Source organism: Rana temporaria, chromosome 2 (genome assembly GCF_905171775.1).
Source record: "Rana temporaria chromosome 2, aRanTem1.1, whole genome shotgun sequence".
Lineage (NCBI taxonomy): Eukaryota > Metazoa > Chordata > Amphibia > Anura > Ranidae > Rana > Rana temporaria.
Genome location: NC_053490.1, coordinates 224731143 through 224752982, shown reverse-complemented (window position 1 = coordinate 224752982; position 21840 = coordinate 224731143). Strand labels below are relative to the sequence as shown.

Below are 21840 nucleotides of genomic sequence, written 5' to 3'. Positions count from 1 at the left end.
TTATTTCTAGGGCTTTATGATGGAATTAACATCTCACCAGGGAAATGTTGGAGAAGTTTTGCAAGCTGGAAGTCAACTGTTAGCTATTCAGAAACTTTCTGATGATGAAGAGAATGAAATCCAGGAACAGCTGAATCTCCTCAATTCCCGATGGGAAAGTCTCAGGTTGGCAAGTATGGACAGGCAAAGCAAGTAAGTTATGATCATTTCATTTCATGATTTTTCTTTATCCTTTTTTTTTGTGTTATCACAAAGTGCTTAACGACTTGCCGAACCAGTCACTGTCATTATACTGCGGCAGGTTGGCACGGCTGCACGAATTGCTGTAGGTGTACGTTGGCCAATTTAAGAGCCATAAGGGGCACAAACAGGCCACCAGAGCCGCTGCGCATGGCCAGTGGCCGTGATGTCCGCTGGCCACCTGCAATCGCTCCACAGAGAGCCAGAACGGGGATCTGTGTATGTAAACAAAGAGATCCCTGTTCTGACAGGGGAGTAGAGAGAGATCTGCTGTTCATTGTGATCAGGAACAGCTCTTCCAGTCAGTACACTTCCCCCACAGTTAGAAACCTCCCTAGAGAACACTTAACCCATTGATCGCCCCCTAGTGTTAACCCATTTCCTGCCAGTGACATGTATGCAGTGGCTATTTTTAGCTCTGAGCACTGTATAAATGTCACTGGTCCCCGCCGCAATGCCGTTAAAAATCGCAGATCGCCACCATTACTAGTAAAAAGTAAGTAATAAAAATTCCATAAATCTATCCCCTATTTTGTAGACGCTATAACTTTTGCGCAAACCAATCAATATACCAATCAGTTTACTGTAATTTTTTACCAAAAATATGTAGAAGATACATATTGGCCTAAACGAATGAAGATTTTTTTTATAAATTTCTTTGTATATATATTATAGCGAAACGTAAAAAATAAATACATTTTTTTCAAAATTGTTGCTCTTTTTTTGTTTATAGAGCAAAAAATAAAAGCCACAGAAGTGATCAAATCCCACCAAAATAAAGCTCTTTTTGTGGGACATACTTTTTGTTTGGGTACAACGTTGCATGACCGTGCAATTGTCAGTTAAATCAACACAGTGCCATATCGCAAAAAATGGCCTGGTCATTAAGGGGGCAAATTCTTCTGGTTCTTAAGTGGTTAACGTTTGTCTCTAACCAGTGATCAGGACAGGAACCAAAGCAATCTCCAACAACAACAAAGGCAGCAAAAAAAACACTTCTGAAAAGGATAAAGCTGTAACACAATGTTATATTTTTTCATTTATTGTTCTTTGTGTCCCTGAAGAAGATTGTCCCTCACTCCCTATCCTCCCTTCCCCACGTAGCCTCAGACAACAATGAAAACCTGATGGAAGAGAGTCAATAAAAAAAGTTTTGGAGTTACATTTTTAAAAGGTTGCCATTTTTTTGTTAGTGAAATGGTTCTTCAGGATCCAGATTTCCACTGAACTTGGTCTTCAGGATCCAGATTTCCACAGTAGCTGGATGTTTGCTTCAGATCAGTAATCCCCCAAATAAACCTAATGGCCCGGATTCACATACATCGGCGCATATTTATGCCGCCGTAGTGTATCTAATATACGCTACGCTGACGCAGCGCAGAGAGGCAAGCACAGAATTCACAAAGCACTTGCCTCCCAAACTGCGCTAGGTTTCCTCTGCGTAATCCGGCGTAGATGGAAGTGGGCGTGAGCCATGCTAATGAGGCGTGACCCCATGCAAATGATGGGCCGAGCGCCAGACAGATACGAATAATGAACGGCGCATGCGCCGTCCCGTGGACGCATCCCAGTGCGCATGCTCAGAATCACATCGAAACAACTGCCTAAGATACGTCGAATCACTGCCTACAGCGTGAACGTAACCTACGCCCAGCCATATTCACGTACAACGTAAACAACGTAAAATACGGCGGCTTGTGTTCCCTGGTCCATACCTTTGCATGGGTTGAACCTCATATATGGGAAATAACTTTACACCGGACGTACGACTTACGCAAACCGCGTATATTATGCGCCGGGCGCAAGTACGTTCCTGAATCGGCATATCTCCCTCATTTGCATATGTGCATAGAAAATCAATAGGAGCGGCAAATGCGCCCAGTGTAAATATGCGCCCACGATACGACGGCGTAGGCAAGTTACGTCGGTCGTAGGAAGCCTATTTTTAGGGGTATCTCAGATTGTGGGCACGGCGCATAGATACGACGGCGCATAGTTACACTTACACAGCGTATCTCGAGATACGATGGCGTAAGTGCTTTGTGAATCCGGGCCAATGTTTTTCCCATATATATCTTGCAACAGGCTCTATATTTTACATGAAATAATAAATAACTAAAAATGTTTTATTGATATACTAAATTTATTGTGGATTTATCAATACAAGTAGTGTTTGCCTACTGGCTTAATTGCTGTCATGGATGGGTGCAAGTTGGACTAAAAATTGGACTAGTAATATAATGAAAAGACTGAATGACAGATTCACTGGGTTGCTGGAGAACAAAATATGTTTACCACTAGCTTTATCAAATACATATTTCAATACACTTATACAGTAGGGATGGGCCGAACTGACCCCTGTTCGGTTCGCAACAGAACTTTTGAACACCGTAAAAGTTTGGATCCAAATAACAAACCCCATTGAAGTCAATGGGACTCGAACATCAAAAATCATAAGTGCCCATTTTGAAGGCTTACATGCAAGTATTTGGGCATACAATGGTTATAGGGGTCCGGGTCCTGCCCTGGGGGACATGTATCAATAAAAAAAGTTTGTGAAAAACATCATTTATAAATAAGCAGTGTTTTTTTTTATTATTCCTTCCAATATAGTGCCTGGGGGGTCCCCTTAGTCTACATGTAACATAACAGGTCTGTACCATGTCTAGAATCTGCAGCAGCAATAATTGCATTTAAAAATCCCCCCCAAAAATATTTTCCCTGCAAGCTGCCTTTATTTTGCTCAGCAACAGCTGGGGAGCCAGTGTGTATGATGAGGCCACAATTTAGTGCACTGGGAACAAGATTAGAGTTTTTTTAATACATTCTGATATCAATTTGACTTTGGATAGAAGTAACAGGTGTGTAAAAATTGGTCTTTGGGTGTTGGTGGCGCCTTCCCACTGCAACCCTATAGAGGTACTCTTGATGAAAGCAAGAATTGGCCTTGCTGTAAAAAATTGCAATGATATGCACCTGTCAAACATAACAATATGGCTTTAAACTGGCAGTAACGCACACAAAACGTTATGGCGTCAAACTGGCAGTAATACACAAAGAACTAATGGTGTTAAACTTGCAGTACCACACAAAACTTTTATGGCGTTAAACTGGCAGTAATGCACATAGAACTATATGGAGTTAAACTGGCAGTAGCGCACACAAAAGTATATGGCATTAAACTGGCAGTAACACGATCAAATAGATGGTGTTCAACTGTCACTACACTGACGCTATCTGAACTGTCCCTACTCTAGCTGTACACTAATGTCAAGATTACTGACACAGTCTCACTTCACTACACTGAAACTATCTTAGCTTTCCCTACTCTACACTAATGCATTATAAATGACACAGTCTCACTACACTACAGTGGAACTTTTTGAGCTGTCCCTATTCTAGCTACACACTATGCAAAGCTGAATGATGGTCCTCCTCACTACACTCACACTATCCCTAGAGTGACACTAAACTAATATTCTATACTGAAAATTGAAGCAACATAGCACAGTATAGCATGCTAACTAAAATCACTGAACAGAGCCCTGTTCTATCTCTCTCCACGTCAAAATAACACAAAAATATCTGCCATTGAAAGAATACTTTTATACTGTTGGGCAGGAATGAGCCATGATTGGATAAAGTCATGATGAGTGTCAAATCATGACTCTGACAGTGCTCTGTGCCCTGATTGGCTGAAGCTTTCACTGCTTCAGCCAATCAGGGCTTGCAGTGCACTGTTCAGCGCGGGGCCGAACAGTTCGCCAATCCCTATTATACAGTGCATTGAAAAAGTATTTATAGCCCTTGATATTTTCCACATTTTGTCAGGTTACAACCAAAAACATAAATGTATTTTATTGCGAATTTTTAGACCAACCCAAAGTGGCATATAATTGTGAAGTGGGAAAAAAATGATAAATGGTTTTCAAAAGTTTTTACAAATAAATATGTGAAAAGTGTGGCATGCATTTGTACAGTATTCAGCCCCCTGAATCAATACTCTGTAGAACCAACTTTCGCTGCAATAACAGCTGCAAGTCTTTTTGGGAATGTCACTACCAGCTTTGCACATCTAGAGAGTGACATTTTTGCCCATTCTTCTTTGCAAAATAGCTCAAGCTCTGTCAGATTGGATGGAGAGCATCTGTGAACAGCAATTTTCAAGTTTTGCTTCAGATTCTCAATTAGATTTAGATCTGGAATTTGACTGGGCCATTCTACGCATGAATATGCTTTGATTTAAACCATTCCATTGTAGCTCTGGCTGTATGTTTAGGGTCATTGTCCTGCTGGAAGGTGAACCTCTGCCCCAGTCTCAAGTCTTTTGCAGACGCTAACAGGTTTTCTTATAAGATTGCCCTGTATTTGGCTTCATTCATCTTCCCATCAACTCTGAACAGCTTTCCTGTCCCTGCTGACTGAAAAGCATCTCCACAGAATGATGCTGTCCTCATGTTCCACGGTGGGGATGGTGTGTTCAAGGTGATGTAAGTGTTATTTTCCCGCCACACAGAGCATTTTTTGCTTTTTGGCCAAAAAGTACAATTTTGGTCTCATCTGACCACAGAACTTTCTTCCACATGTTTGCTATGTCCCCACATGACTTCTCACAAACTGCAATCGGGACTTCTTATGGCTTTCTTTCGGAAATGTCTTTCTTCTTGCCATTCTGCCATAAAGGCCAGATTTGTGGAGTGCATGACTAATAGCTGTCCTTTGGACAGATTCTCCCACCTGAGCTGTGGATCAATGCAGCTCCACCAGAGTTACCATGGGCCTCTTAGCTGCTTCTCTGAATAATGCTCTATTTTGCCCAGCTTGTCAGTTTAGGCCCCTGAGTGGTTTAGAAAGGCTCATGAGAACACAATAATGTTTTTTTTTGCATCTTTTTAAAGGTGTAGGTTCTGGGTCTGCAATCCTGATCTTGGCTTCATATTATGTTACACACAGCCTGAGTTGCTGGTCCAATACAACTGTGCAGGAAGGGAGTAAAGAACCATCACCTCCTTTGCAGCTACTGATATGCTAAAAATGTGGTAACTTCCAACAAGCAGTTGATGCGCCCAGTAGCATAAAGTGAAAATTACCGGGTGTGATGGAGAAGTTTGCAGAGGGGAGTATAAGTGATTTAGGGGTGGGCTTCAACCAGTTCCCGACCGCCTCATGTCTTTTTATTGGGGCAGAATGGCCCCCCTGCGCGAAACCCCATACTGGTATGGAGTTCCCTTTTAAGGGCGCTTGCTTCTGCTGCACATCGGGGGACCCGATGCGCGTGCCCATCGGTCATGATCGCCGCTGGCCACGTGCAATTGCACCAGCATGGGGATTTGTGTGTCTAAACACAAATCCCTGTTCTGTCAGGGGCAGAGGAGACATGTCATTTATTTCTACTAATTGCACCAGCATGGGGATTTGTGTGTATAAACACAAATCCCTGTTCTGTCAGGGCAGAGGAGACATGTCATTTATTTCTACTGAGTAGGAACAACAATGTGTCTCCTCACCTTGTCATTCATATCCCCATACAGTTAGAACACACTGAGGGAACACACATTTAATCCCTTGATCGCCCCTAGTGTTAAACCCTTCATTTATATAGTAATCAGTGCATATTTATAGCACTCATTGCTGTATAAATGTCAATGGTCCCAAAAATGTGTCAAAAGTGTCTGATCTGTCTGTCGCAATGTTGCAGTACTGATAAAAATTGTAGATCACCGCCATTACTAGTAAAAAAATAAAAATAAAAATATTGCCATAAATATTTTCCATAGTGTGTACGCGCTATAACTTTTGCACAAACCAATCAATATACGCTTATTGTAATTTTTTTTACCAAAAATATGTTGTAGAATACATATTATCCTAAACTGATGAAGAAATGTTTTTTTTTTAAATGTGGGGATATTTATTATAGCAAAAAGTAAAAAATATTGTTTTTTTTTTAATTGTTGCTCTTTTTTTGTTTATAGCGCAAAACAATTTAAACGGTGATCAAATACCACCAAAAGAAAAATCTATTTGTGGGAAAAAAAGACACATTTTGTTTGGGTACAGTGTCAGATGACCAGGCAGTTGTCACTTAAAGCGACGCAGGACCAAATTGTGAAGAGTGCTTTGTTCAGGAAGGGGGTAAAATCTTACGGGGCTCTGAATGAGAGTCTCTTTAACCACTTTTTTTTTCCGTTCAGCTCACTGATTTGGTGTACGGAAAACAGGTCTCTACAGACAATAGGTTAAATCTATCATATCACAAAAAAATATTATTGCCTATGTAGCCTCGTGGTAAAGGAAGTCTTAAGGAAGTTACAGTATACAATACATATGTTGTCTATGCCTGGCATGTCAGATGAAGACTGTATTTCTGTTATGTTTTCTGTGTGTATAAAAGTAATACGATTTGTCCTGGAAAGTAGTATTTGGTTTAGTATTATAGACTGCTAAAAAAAAAAAAACATTTTTTTTTCCGCATCACTGAGTAGACTTGAATCAACTCTGATCTCTTGGGATTGATTGCAAGTTTTATAAGAAACAGCATTGAATGTAACATGTAGCATGGGGCTTAGAGACCAGCGAAATAGTTGCTGAACTGCAATCATAGGATTGTCAATGTATCAAGTACCCTATAATATACTATAATCATTATTCTTTCGTAGTTTTGTCTACTGGTAAGAAAACACTTTGGAGTTTTCAAGAGTTTAAGTCACTTATTGTTTCTCTACTCTGCAAAAGATTACAGTAAAAACCTATCTGACCCAATGCATTAAAGAGCACACAGCACATACTGTATAAATTAAAGATGAACTCTAGGCAGATATAAAAGAGACCGATTACTGCAGCTCTCTATTTAATGTAGTCATAATTTAAGCTTTTTTAAGTGCAAGCAGCATCAGGAGTTCATGGGTATCAGCCTTTTGCAGTCCCTGTGGAGTAGAGATTAGGAAGACGCAGTGCAAAGAGCCTATCTGTTCATGTGCTGACAAGGAGCATGCTGATATAAGGAGAAAAAGGAGTGACAGAGAAATGATTACATCATTGTACTGCTTCTCTTTCACTGTTTAGTCACAGTCTGAGGGCAGGTCCATCATAGCCTTGGCTCAAAGATTGGTTTAAATGATGCTAGCTTTTATTTAACCCAGAAATCAAGTGGTGGAAAAGAATTGTTATGAAGGACAGCTCTGTGATAAATGTGAATATTGCAGCAATGTAAATTGTTTATCCACAAAAGGAAAACAATCCGAATATGTTCAGAACTAACTGTATATATATAAGAAAGTAAATTTCAAACAAGAAAATGTATCTTGTGCCCAGATTCTACAAAAATAGTAATTGTTGCTTGCCAAAATTCTGCCAAATTGTTTCTCTTTGCAGGACAATGTGCTCTGGTTCCCAAAAGTTTATGGACCTTTAAAGAGCCATGTGAAGGCAGATATATACTCTATAAAGAGATATTACAGCAGTGGCATTATTATTCTTGATTATGCCAGCCCTATGAGGATCACACAGCACTTTTTCTTAGCCAGATTAGATTTTCCAGTACTTTTCTCATACATGCTGTGACTTGGATAGTGGGTGGAGCAAGGTTCCCGTGATAAAGATCTTCCCATACCAGTGTCCTGGGAGTTTAGATGAACTTTATTGACACTTGATTTTGCCAGGGTGATTTTTTTTCAGGGAGAACAAATTTAGTGCTTATAGGTCGGTCCTCATAACTGAGGTCCTCTAGTCTTCATATTCATTTAGTTGCCCTTCTCTGGACTCTCTCCAGCTTTGTCACATCCCTTCTGAGGATTGGTGACCAGAACTGAACAGAATACTCCAAATGTGGCCGAACCAGAGTTTTAGAAAGTGGAAAAATAATCTTTCTATCCTTTAATGCATGCTAATATTCTGCTGGCTTTGGTAGCGGCTGCTTGACACTACATGCTATTTCTCAATCTGTCTTAGGACCCCAAGATTCTTCTCCACCCTGGAAGGCCCTAGGGGTTCTCCCCCTAAAGAGTAACTTGTATTTATATTTTTACCCCCCCAAGTGCATTACCCTACATTTGCCATGTAGTAGCCCATTCCAATCATTTATTGTGCATATTTTTGTGTCATCAGCAAACACTGAGATCAAGTTATTTATCCTATATATCATTTATAAATAAATGTAACAGAATTGGTCCCAGGACAGAGCCTTGGGGTACCCCACTAACCACTCAAGACCATTCTGAGTACACATTATTTATCACAACCCTTTGGACACGCCCTCGTAGCCAGTTTTCTAACCAGGTACCTACCCTATGGTCCATGCCTATAGACCTCAGCTTGTGCATTAAGCGTTTGTAAAATACGGATACACCACATACACCGGCCTACCTTTGTCCAGATGGCAGGTCCCTTTCTAGTAAAGGTTAGTAGGTTGGTTTGGCTGATTTCTGCTAATGATGTTATTTTCATCAGCAAATTTTTGGATATGGTCTTGTATGATCCCCTCAAATAGTTTACAAACTATCAACGTTAGACTGACAGGCCAATAGTTCCCTGGAATGGATCTCTGTTCTTTTTCGAATATTGGTGCCACGTGGGCTTTTCGCTAATCAGCTGGTACCAATTCTGGCAGTATGCTGTCCATGAAGATTAGCAATAGCGGTTTGGCTATAACCTGAGTTCTTTAACCACTTAAGAACCGCCGCACGACGATATACATTGACAGAATGGCACGGCTGGGCACAAGGGCGTACATGTACGTCCCCTTTAAGAGCCCAGCTGTGGGTCGCGTGCACGCCGCCCCCTGCGCTCGCGACCCGGTCCGAAGCTCAGTGATCAGGCACGTGAAACCTGTGGACCCGATTGCCGCCGGTGTCACAGGAGCTGAAGAACGGGGAGAGGTGAGTGTAAACAAACCTTCCCCGTTCTCCTCTGTGGCAGTGTCAATGATCGTCTGTACCCTGTCATTGGGAACGACGATCAATGACATCACACGTCCAGCCACGCCCCCTACAGTAAGAAACACACATTAGGTCAGACTTAACCCCAACAGCGCCCCCTAGTGGTTAACACCTTCACTGTCATTGTCATTTTCGCAGTATTCAGTGCATTTTTATAGCACTTTTCGCTGTGAAAATGACAATGGTCCCAAAAATTTCTCAACCACCATAATGTCAAAAAATTGCTGATCGCCGCCATTACTAGTAAAAAAAAATTATTAATAAAAATGCAACACAACTATCACCTATTTTGTAAACGCTATAACATTGCGCAAATCAATCAATAAACGCTTATTGCGATTTAGAAGAATACGTATTGACCTAAACTGAGGAAAAAAAATTATATATTTTTTGGGGATATTTATTATAGCAAAAAGAAAAAATATTGATATTTTTTTAAAATTGTTGCTCTATTTTTGTTTATAGTGCAAAAAATAAAAACTGCAGGAGGTGATCAAATACCACCAAAAGAAAGCTCTATTTGTGGGAAAAAAAGGACGCCAATTTTGTTTGGGAGCCACGTCGCACGACCGCGCAATTGTCAGTTAAAGCGACGCAGTGCCGAATTGCAAAAAGAGGCCAGGTCCTTAACCTGCATAATGGTTCGGGGCTTAACTGGTTAAGAACATAAAGTGCAATTTAGTGCAATATCATAAATCACCACTAGATGTCTCTAGTGGATTAGCATGAATTGCTGTATGTGACCCCTGTAATGGGAGTCATATAGATCTGGTGAGTAGGTTGTGTGGCAGGTATTGTTGGAGGAACATCCATAGTGCCTCTTAGTGATGGATCAACACAACTTTATGCACTTGATGGAAGTTTTGTACACTGCACTTTTCATATGATTCATTTTATTTGACACTGCACTTTCAACTTTGATGCTCACTGGAGATATCTGGGGGCAGTTACAGTTACTGTACATGTATTTATTCGTATGCACTTATGCACTTTAGAGGTTATATTTATATTTTTATGAGATTGTGCCAAGATTGCCTGTTTATTTATGGCAGTTCATTCATGCTAATCCACTAGAGACCCCTAGTGGTCGTTTATGACATTGCACTAAATTGCACTTTATGTTGTTAAATATAAGTAGGGAGCGCGGTTTATCACACATTTCACATATTAAAGGTATTACCCTTACAACAAGCAGCCCCTATAATTACAATTAACTAATAACCTTTGTGCAGGTAAGGTAATCACATATATTATCATTTTTCCTTTTTAATTGAGTTCTTTAGGAACTCTTGGGTGTAAGCCATCAGGTCCTGGTGACTTATTTATGTTAAGCTTCTCTAATCCTTTTTGGATTCTGGCCTCTGTTAGCCACAAGGGTGGATCCTGTGGCGTGTTGCTAACAATACTGTCATGGTTGTTATGACAAAAGTAAAAGTGCAGCGCAGTAAACGTCCATGTACTGAAATAACAGTAATGAACACCCAGTGACGAAGGGAATCTTCAAATGATAAGTGACATGTCCTCCACCATAAGAAGAAAGGCCTGCTTACCAGATGCGGTGGCCCATTTGAGTGAACAAGTGGTCAAATGCGTTTATATCTACTGGGAAGGAAGATGATCATTGATGAGTATAATCCAACAGCGTAGTGTGGACATCAATGGGTGGCAGAAGGTATGTGGAATAAAAAATATGGAGACGATCTAAGTGCAGACTGATCGTTTTATTTCCACATAAATTACAAGCAAGATGCATCGGCCAAAAGACATGCAATCCACAGCCCGTATAGTACATTCCAACCGGGCTAAGCACAACGGCCAATGTAGTTAAATACAAAAGGTAAAAACAATAAATAGTAAGCGGTGAAAACCACAGACAGCACAGGATAGGACGCGGGTGACGTTACGAACAAGCTCCTCCCCCGTGGTTGTTATACCCCTCCTGTTCCTGTGTTAAGAGGAGGAGAAGAAAGCATTTAGCACAGCTGCCTTTTCTTTGTCCATCTGTAATCACCTTCCTCATCCTTTATGGGGGCTATTTGTTAAGTCCTCACCTTTTTACTGTTCATATATTTGAAAAAAACTTCTTGGGATTATTTTTACTTTCCCCCGCTATGTGTCTCCACTGTATACTTTATCACTAGCTATAGCTAAGTAAAATTTGATAAAAAGAGGTCCAGTGATAAATGTAGTACTTTTCTTTTTTTTGTATTAATTAATTCAAACTTGCTGGTAGGTAGTTAGTTATTCATAAGGTAACACATGCCAGATAGCTGCATTTGAATAAAATATATGGTGCTCATTCTATTCTATGGAACATGCCTAAAAGTAATATTTAAAAAAATTAAGTTGGTTTGGTCATTTCTCCACTCCATTTGAGCTCAGGAACAGCATTCTATGAAACTAAATGAACGGCCCCTCAGAAAAACAACAGACAATAACAGAAACTGCATATCCCAGACTTCATTTTTTCATTTTGTTCCTGAGGGATTTCAAAATGAACTGTATATATTGCATCTATGTTATGAGTTCACTTTGGAGCCTTTTTTCATATGATCATTTTGAACAAACTCCTTTGAGATTTACTGTATAGTGTAATGTCAAACTACCACACGGAAACAGACCAGGAAAAATACTCTGTATCCTATGATTGTTTAAATGTTCCTAAATAATTTATACAGAATACTGCGAGAATTATGTCTTTCATTTTGTACCCTATACGTGGATTGAAATGTTTGCAACCTTGATACTGGTACAGATATAATAATATTTCTAATGCTGTTCAAAGTTTCTAATAAATATCAGAGATAAATGCTCATAAAAATGTTCTTAAAAATGTTCTTATAAATGAAACTGTGGTTTTTGAAAAAAATATGAAATAGCATAGGAGCTGCAGGATTATAGATACAACGTGTCCCTCAATTGTAAATAACATTTCAGCATTTCTGTTCCTGAGATGTCAAGAACAGCTCTTGGGAAGATGAGAATCAATATATTTCTATACAACTAATCTTTACCAATATCTTTTCTAATAGCTTACCAACTGTTATATTTCCTAGCCTGTTATTCGTACACACAGGTAGCAGTTATCAGGCATTGTACAGAAGTAATATGAGTCACATAAAGTCATTTATGCTTTTACAGATGGGTTTTTTGTACAGTAGAGAATAAAAAGGAGAGAGGGAGAGAGGGAGAGAGGGAGAGAGGGAGAGAACTAGCTTCAACTGGTAGCACAGGAGTTTACAAAAACAATTGAGCATCTGCTTCCTGGCTTATGCATGCAGCAGAGAGTCTTCTCGCAAAAGCTCCATCTCTATCCACCTAGCAACCCCTTCATGCTATGGCTCCTAGGTGGAGCCCTCCTAACTCCTGGACAGAGACCTCCTCTGTCTGCCGGGGTGGAGCACAGAACCATAGTCAGGTCTCTACTAAAAGTCCTGAAGAAACCTGCACATCAGGGTGCCTGTTTTCTGTAAAACCTGGTCCCAGGATTGAAGACTTCATCCCACCCAAGTCTCTACAAAGTCTCTAGACTCCAGGTCCCAAACCAGGTCTTACTATCCACTGAGGAAAGCCAGTTTTCTCTGACGGACAAAGCACATAATATACATACAAACATACTGTATATATACACACATATGATACATATATATCATTGTGTAAAAAAATGTGTCACTGAAATTAGAGACAGGTGAGTGTAGCCCTCAAAAAATAATATTTTCCAGTCAAGTAATCATCCCTCTTACGGGGATAGAGCTACTGCAGGAGCAAACTGTCATGCGAAAAAACTGTATTGTTTGTTACATTTTCAAGTAATAATGTATTTATCTAAAAAAGATAAGTGCATAAACATTTAAACATTAATTGTACTGGCACCCTTGCTATTATATACAAATAAAGCAACGGGTAGGATAAGATAGTTATTCTTTGTGGAGAATTGCTCCTTTACCAAACATGTAGCTTATATCTTAAGCATTTGATTATATGATATTTGCTGAAAGAAAGGATTGAGATGATATGCCCTAAAGTGTTTGTTACCCTAAAAAAAATATATATCCTGTTCCCTTAAAGCATATACAGCACAGTGCCTGTGCTGTGTAATTTTGTGCCCCGCATAACCTAAAATACCTGGCTGATCCAGCTTGGTTCTGCTCTCTCCCCTGTAAACTGATCACCGTTTATCGTGGCTGCTAAGCCCTGACACTGTGGTCACTGTACATGCCTCTGTCATCCGCAGCTCTCCCCTGTCTTCCTTTTACCTCCCCTCCATCTTCCTGTCAGCTTGTGACAGTGACGATCACTCCTCTCCTGCTGCAATAATAACTTTAGTATATTCATGCCATCCCCTTTGTTAAATAACAATATGTGTCCCAGTGTCTGTGCTACATATAAAAAAAAATCAGATTTCTACCTATCAGAGCATCTCCCGGGTTCACATGACTGCTTGCCTCTCTCATCCTCGCCTCCCCTCCACCTGATCGACGTCCATGGGATTTTTCGGCCCCTCCCACTGTAGCTGTCAGCTTGGGAGAGGGGAGAGGCAAGTAGTCATGTGAGCGCTGAGAGACACTCTGATATAAGGTAGAAATTTTCATTTTTTTTATATAGCACAGATACTGTGATGCATATCATTATTTAATAGAGGGGATGGCATTAATATATTATAGTGGCTTAACAACTACTTTAAGCAAGTGCTATTTTGTGAGTGCAATTTTCATGCAATTTTTGAGTGTGTGCGCTCTCTCTCTCTCTTCTTTGCTTGTTTTCAGTTTCCAGTGTTCCACTGGTAAAGACAGCAGCAAGGCTTCCCAGGATATAGTCACCTAATCTTCACAACTGTTATTGCAATTATGCAGGTTACTTTTTAGATTAGCGCAAATTACTAGTGTATTGTGTTTACAGAATCCCTTTTACATGGGCATTTCTTTGTGCTCTCAGTGACCATAGTGTTGCTGAATATGTGTTGGTGTGAAACTGTTGCTCTGTTCTGAAAAGTACTCGTTCACCTCATGATCACTTTTACAAAATAGGTCACCTTTAACCACTTCAGCCCCGGAAGGATTTGCCCCCTTTACCTCCCTGGCGGTATGATTCTGTCTGGAATTACGTACCAAAAGCGGTACAATTATTTTGCAAGGAAATTTGGTTATTTGTACTGTAGGCCTGTAATTTTTAGGAATAACTCACTTAAATCTGACCAAACAAGAATCTTGTAGGCATCCCGGGTATGACATTTTTAAAAAAAACAAAATTATAAATTATAATATAATGAATAATTATAAATAATTATAACAAATAATAATATAATTATAATAAAAATTATTCAATAATGTAATCAACTCAAAATCACTGAAATTTGCTCAGTTGCAGAATTGTCGCTGTCATTATTTTTTTTTTTTATGACGAATTTCCCCACAAATCGCTATCGCACATTTCTGCAAGTGATTATAATTTATTATCGCTGTTTTCTAGCTGATCTAAAACCATTTTTGACATAAAGGGACACTTTTGGACAATCTACAGTTTCCAGGCAGAAAGAACAGTTTTTATTATATAAAATAACATGCAGGGCACTGGGCAGACCACTAGGGACAAGGGGGGTGTGTATTTTTTACATACAGTACTGTAATCTATAAGATTACAGTATACTGTATGTATTGTGTTTGTTTACTTTTTTGAATTTGGCGCCGTTCTCCGCCCCCGTGCGTCGTAACGTCGCAGGGAACAGAGATCGGTGGCACACGGGGAGACTGTGAATCGAGCGAGGAGGACCAGCTCGCTCACACAGCGGGGTGGCATCGCTGGATCCAGGGACAAGGTAAGTAACTTGCCTGTGGATCCAGCGAGAAGGTAAGCCGTGCCGCTGCACACTCTGCACGTCCAGCCCGAGCGTGACTCGGGGTTACCGATCCTAACATTGAAAACCAACCCCGAGTCACGCTCGGGTTTACCGCTAAGGGGGTTAATGACCAGGCCATTTTTAGTGATACTGTACTGCATCCCTTTAACTGACAATTACCTGGTCATGCAACACTGTACCCAAACAAAGTTGACGTCCTTTTTTTACCCACAAATAGAGCTTTCTTTTGGTGGTATTTGATCACCTCTGTGGTTTTTATTTTTTGCGCTATAAACAAAAAAAAACAACAATTTTAAAATAAATATTTTTTTTTACTTTCTGCTATAATACTTTGCACAAAAGTTATTGCATCTACAATCTATGGGATAGATTTACCACTTAACCAGCAGGTCTTAACTTTTTATACAAAAATAAAGCGTCAACCATTGCAGGTCATTCTGTCACAACACAATCTTTGTTTACCAGACTTACGATACATACAGTACAACAAAGCCAAAGTTCATTTCGATACCTCTTTAGGCTCCGTTCACATTGGTGCGATGCGGGAACCCTGTGAATCCACTGCAGGTTCCTGTAATGCACCTGACTTGCAGGCAGTTCACACTGCCCTATGTGAACCGCTGGGAGTGTCAATACAAAGTTAATGACACCCCCAGATCGGTTTGCATATCGCAACTGTCAATTCACACTCATGCAATCTGATTCTGGAGTGGACCAAAAAAAGGCCCCTGCACAAGTTTGGTCCGAATGCGATGCAAATTCAGCCATACTATGTGTATGGCTGAATTTGTATCGCATAGACATTGCATGTTATTTACATAGCAGTGAAGTGCGAATTACATGCAATGTCTGACATGGCAGCAGTGGGAACCGGCCCTTAGTCCCCTTCAGGACTTCTGTGTAATTTATTTTCTTACCTGAAGTGTGCTTCGACTGTCTCTACTGAATGACCAGAATGATGCCTCAGAAGCTGAGAACATTTTTCCTGATTGTGGTCACATCAATCAAAGAACTAAACCTCTGATGCTAGAAAGTAGGACCAAGTCTCCTAAAGAGTGTTTAACACCTCCTTACAAGCATTGAAACTAGCGTTTATCATAATGGTCAGGCAATTGGTGTTTTTTAAATGATTTTAGCAAAGGCAGTCTCGGTTTTTCTCTTGACAAATTTACTTTTGGGTCAGAGGTTTTGATAAAAGGTTTCCCCTCAAAATTAGAACACGGTTACTGCTGCTATTGTTGTTATTACTGCTAATACAAAATAATCCGGTCCAGAGTCGACATATTTTTTAAAAAGAACTAATGATATCCTTGTTTAATAATTTACATTAAAAATGTTTGGTACTTTCAGTACATTGTTGCTTTAGAAGACTTTTTTAAAAAAATAAGTGTACAGAAAAGCATGTTACAGAATTTACAATAGTTGAATATTCAATAATTTCAATATAAGCTTGCTGTTAAATTCCAACCATGCAATGAATGCAAATCAGATGACAAATCACACAGCTTGTTAACAGTGCTGCTTGATCTGCATCTATGAAAACATTGCAGTGAATCCTGTTATGACAATTACAAATAAAATAATAATTGTCTCTAACTTTATTTCTGAGATAATTACTGCCAGTGGGAAGCTGTCTGATTTATAGAAACTGATAAACTAATGTTCTAAATTTTGACATAAAATGAATGGCAGATAAGCACAGCAAATATTTCTATGCTTGTTTTAGTGGGTAAGCAAACACATTTAGAACATAATACTTTAGGTTTAATAGACTGTCAGTTTTTAGTGTGCTGATGAGGATAGGAATTTGTTGATTATATGTAATTGTATATACCATGTTTAATGTTCTACCAAACTAAAGCATATGTCAATTTAACCAACATTGCTTTTTTTATTAGTAATATACTGGTATGAAAACATGGTATAGGTCAGTGATGGCGAACCTTGGCACCCCAGATGTTTTGGAACTACATTTACCATGCTCAACTACACTGCAGAGTGCATGAGCATCATGGGAAATGTAGTTCCAAAACATCTGGAGTGCCAAGGTTCGCCATCACTGGTATAGGTCAAAGCCACAACCAAAAAAGTGTCATCAGGCAAGCTGTTAACATTAAAGGCATATAATTTTAGTACAATCGACTGTAAAAGCATCAGTAGTAGAAGTGTAAAATTATATAATAGTAAGTCTATTTCATAAGAGTACGCCTCACTACAATATCAGCTCAATATGCCCGCATGGCAGCCTTTGATATTTAGCAGCATATTATATAGTAGTCATATTACCAGTAGGTAAAGTGTCACAGTATCATACCTTTGCTAAAGAGCACTTCCTGAGAACAGACATTAATTTAAGTTATTGTACAATCTTCCTTAATTTTCATGTCACTATTACCAAACTTACCAACATGTTGAGATGATAAAGAGGGAAACATCTTAGCACACATTTTGCAAGGAAAGGACTTATGCTGCATACACATGATCGGAATTTCCGATGGAAAAAGTCTGAAAGGTTTTTTTCATCAAAAATTCCGATCGTGTGTAGCCCCATCTGAGTTTTTTCATCAGAAATTCCGATGAATTCCATCGGAGTTTAGATATAGAACATGTTCTATTTTTCTCTGATGGAATTCTGTCAGAATTCCAATGTGATTTGGCCAAGCAAAAGCCAGACTGTGTGTACATTATTCCTCAAGTCACAGAAGTTGTATATAAATCCAAATAACGTATTTGAAAGTTAAACAATGCATTTATGTACTAGCAGACAGAATGTAAATGAAAACACTACAAAAAACAATGGTATGTTTCATTCGGGATTTAATAACATTTACATATTTGACTTGAGCTTACTTTTTGGAAACAGTTAGATTGGTGAGTTTTGTTCTACTATAGGTAAAAGTATATTAGCAGAGTTCACATTTACTCACCCTATTTAGATACAGACATGGACCATTCTTACTACTTTACCACAACTCCTTGGGTTCCTGGACATGCTCAGCAGTTTGGAGAGGCCACTTAGGAGGAAGAGACATATAGTAGGTAGCTGGGAAAGTGATCTGCAGTGGGGTGAGCAGTTACAGTATTTACTGTCATATCTGGCATACAGGCTTCTCCAGAAGACCCAGCTACTGTGTGTGTTTGTGTGTGTGTGTGTGTGTGTGTGTGTGTGTGTTGGGAGGGGAGGGCAGGGCAGGGCATCTGCTTGATTGGTACTAAAGTACCTTGTCCCTGGGTTTTGGCTCTCTCCAGTTGTTCACCTGTGTTACCAGGGTTACCCTGGGCTTCACAGAGAGGGTAGATGTTTATAAGGATTGCTGCTCGTGTTCTGAAATGTTCTACTAAGTAGTGATTCTCAGATAGACACTTATAGAGACTATGCTATGCAGCCATATGCTACTCTGTTTGAGCCACATGAATGTTACTGCTATGTTTGTGTGGCTTTCATAATCTGTTTTGTATTATTTTGTAGTGTATGCATAGTTTTTGCCATCTTAAGTAATGCATTATTACTATCAACTGTGCACCCATTCAGTAAACTGCAAGATATGGTTCTTACCTGTCTGATCATTCAGATGATTACCTTTTATATTAAGTAACTAATATACAGTATATACCTTACACTCTGTATATTGTATTTGTTCCATTGAGCATGTTATTTTTTATAATACATTCTTGTGACCCTGATTGTTTTGTATTATTAGCCTTATCCCTAAAAAAAGAAATACAGATTACTGAAATCAAATCACAAGTAATAATTGTACTATTCATTATAGACTTTTACCTTCTGAATTTTTAGTAAGTGTTCCCTCATTCCAAAACCCAGCTACATGTACATATAGTATAGGCATTTTGGTTCCTCTTTTCATAGTGAGTAGTGATTTGTTTTTTTCACTTTGAAAGATTTGTTTGGACCTTTTGAATGCAAGTGTGATAATGGTACATAAAACTATGCTTGACTGCCACGATAATGTTTTCTAAAGGGGTAGATTACTACATACAAAAAACACTGGGCCACCAAAAGGAAGTAATGTATTGCAGCTTGCCAATTTTTAAATGCGGTAGTTGCATTTGTTTTCTTTTTAAAGGGGTTGTAAAGCTAAAAGCTTTTTTTATCTTAATGCATTCTATGCATTAAGATAAAAAGCTCTCTATGTGCAGCAGCCCCCCTAAGCCCCTTAACACTTACCCGAGGTCCCTCTCTGTCCAGCAATGTCCATAAATGTCTCAGCCATCTAAGATTCTCCATCCTGATTGGCTGAGACACAGCAGCAGTGCCATTGGCTGTCACTGCTGTCAATCAAAGTCATCTAGCCAATCAGGGGAGAGAGGGGTGGGGCCAGGTCAGGGCTTTGTGTCTGAATGGACACAGGCTTGGCTTGGATGCCCCATAGCAATTTGCTGTGGGAGCACTAAACAGGAGGGAGGGGCCAGGATCACAGAAGAGGGACTCGAGAAGAGGAGGATCTGGGCTGCTCTGTGCAAATCCAATGCAACAGAGCAGGTACAGTAAGTATAATATGTTTGTTATTTCTATTGGGAAAAAAATACAAGACTTTACAATCATTTTAGTATTTTTGTCTATTGATTTTTTTTTAAGATGCAAAACATGATCCATACAAATGCTTAAATGCAACCAGTGTATGAAAAATGTTTAGAGCGCATTCATAAGTCATAGAAAACAATAATAATGTAATATCAAGGATCACTAACTATGGCATGTTCCTGGCACGATTTGTAGTAATGATACACATATAATGAACTACAAGAGGGTAGTTAGGAAGGGGAAGGCTGGGGGGCATTAAAGGCTGGGGGCGAGGGGGGTAGTCAACCACATGTTAACCGCAAACTGAGAGAAACACTTATGTCTCGTACACACATAAGGGATTCCCGGCGGTAAAAAGTCCACCAGGAATCCCGAGGGGAAAACCGAGAACCTGCTCGGTAAGTTTTTCCCCCTACACATGAGAGGTTTTCCCGACAGGAAAACTGAAATAGAGCTTTGGTCGGGAATCCTGGATGTGTGTATGCTCACAGTTTTTCACATAGGAAAACTGCCTGGAAAAACACCACTGGGAATCCTAGTGGGAAAAAAGAGAGCTGGTTCTCTTTTTTTTCTGGCAGTTTGTCGGTCCTGTGTACGAGGCATTAGATTGGAAGGGAGAGTCAGGCCCTGTACAATGGATAGTCAGAAAAATATAGTAGACAAGGCCTCCTAGAAGAGGGGACCGAGGGGACTGAGAGAAAAATAAGATGAGGGGGAAATAAATAGAACATGATTGAGAGAAGAAGAGGAGAATAGAAGAAGGATGTCCCATCTGGAAATCCAGGGTTTTCAATGTCTAAAGCAGTGAAATATTTTTTTCTTTATGTTCACCTATTATTTCTCAACTTCTGCAGACCAAGCTGTTTAACAAAAGTGACAGTTAGAGAATGGAGACAAACCAATTAAAACTGGCAGGGATACAACACTGGTTTTCTTTTATTCTTGTATGTAAAACTTTCATCCCAAAAAGAAAGAAAACAACTATTGCTATAACTGTCTAAAAAGTGTTATCTGTAACTTGGCTTTAAAGTGTTAAACAATTCCATCAACATTTCTGTGCATCTAATGCCCTGTACACACGATTGGTCCATCTGATAAAAATGGTCTGATGGATTTTTCCATCAGTTATCCGATGAAGCTGACTGATGATCAGTCGTGCCTACACACCATCAGTTAAAAAAACCGATCGTGTCAGAACGCGGTGACGTAAAACACAACGACGTGCTGAAAAAAATGAAGTTCAATGCTTCCAAGCATGCATCGACTTGATTCTGAGCATGCGTGGATTTTTAACCGATGGACGTGCCTACAGACGATCGTTTTTTTTTCTATAGGTTTTTTATCCATCAGATCATTTTAAAACAAGTTCCTAATTTTTTAACTGATGGATAAATAACCTATGGGGCCCACACACAATCGGTTTAGTCTGATGAAAGTGGTCCATCAGACCGTTTTCATCAGACAAACCGATCGTGTGTACGCGGCATAACACTGCTCTCTACATGATGACAATGATGCTGTCCATCAATGGTTCTGTTGCTCCCCCATAGAGTGGAGCCAACCTCAGGCAGGAAATGTGTTACTGACCAGATCACCAGGTGAAAATAAAGACAATGAATACAGCCATTGCATGTAAGGTTTGGTAAACTGCAATATGTTACATTTTATGTGGGCTTGGATTTAGATATTTTAACTACTGGAGAAAAATCATCCTGCCAAGCACAATAGCAGATGTTAATATTTTGCATGCATTTATGTAGCCATAATATTGTTTTCCATGTATGGCTTGCATGTTTTACTCATTGATCCTGCATCTTAGTAGATATATAAAACATCTATCTTTATTTTCACATATGGTCCTGTTTAAATTCTTTTCATCAAATGGAGATGTGCTGTGTTTTTATGTGTATCATTTTGTTTTACAAGTATCTATTATCCAGCTGAAAGATGCAATCAGACATTGAATTTTCTATTGGTATACTTTGAAAACAGATGGTTTATAAATTGTATGAATGTTAAAGGCATAAGACAAAGAACCCCTTTGCAGACATTTTTGTTAACAAAAAGCAACATCTCTAAAAATAAAGTGTATCTATGGAGAAAATCCAAAATTATATATGTATTTCCACATTGTATTCAATTATCACTAGCCTACTCCTATTGGTTTGAATGATCTTGAAATCTGTAAACTGAAGCCTCGTACACACGACCGAGTTTCTCGGCAAAAACCAGCACTAAACTTGCTGGGAGATGTTTTTTTGCAA

The 21840-nt window shown here is 39.4% G+C and overlaps 1 protein-coding gene across 1 annotated transcript in view; it reads left to right on the top strand.

Moving 5' to 3' along the window:
- The window catches only part of DMD (dystrophin), a 2981380-nt gene that overhangs the window by 910344 nt on the left and 2049196 nt on the right, over positions 1–21840 (top strand). Inside the window, exon 11 of the mRNA XM_040336499.1 lies at positions 11–192. Within this exon, the coding sequence (XP_040192433.1) occupies positions 11–192 (182 nt within the window). The remainder of the gene's footprint in view (positions 1–10; positions 193–21840) is intronic.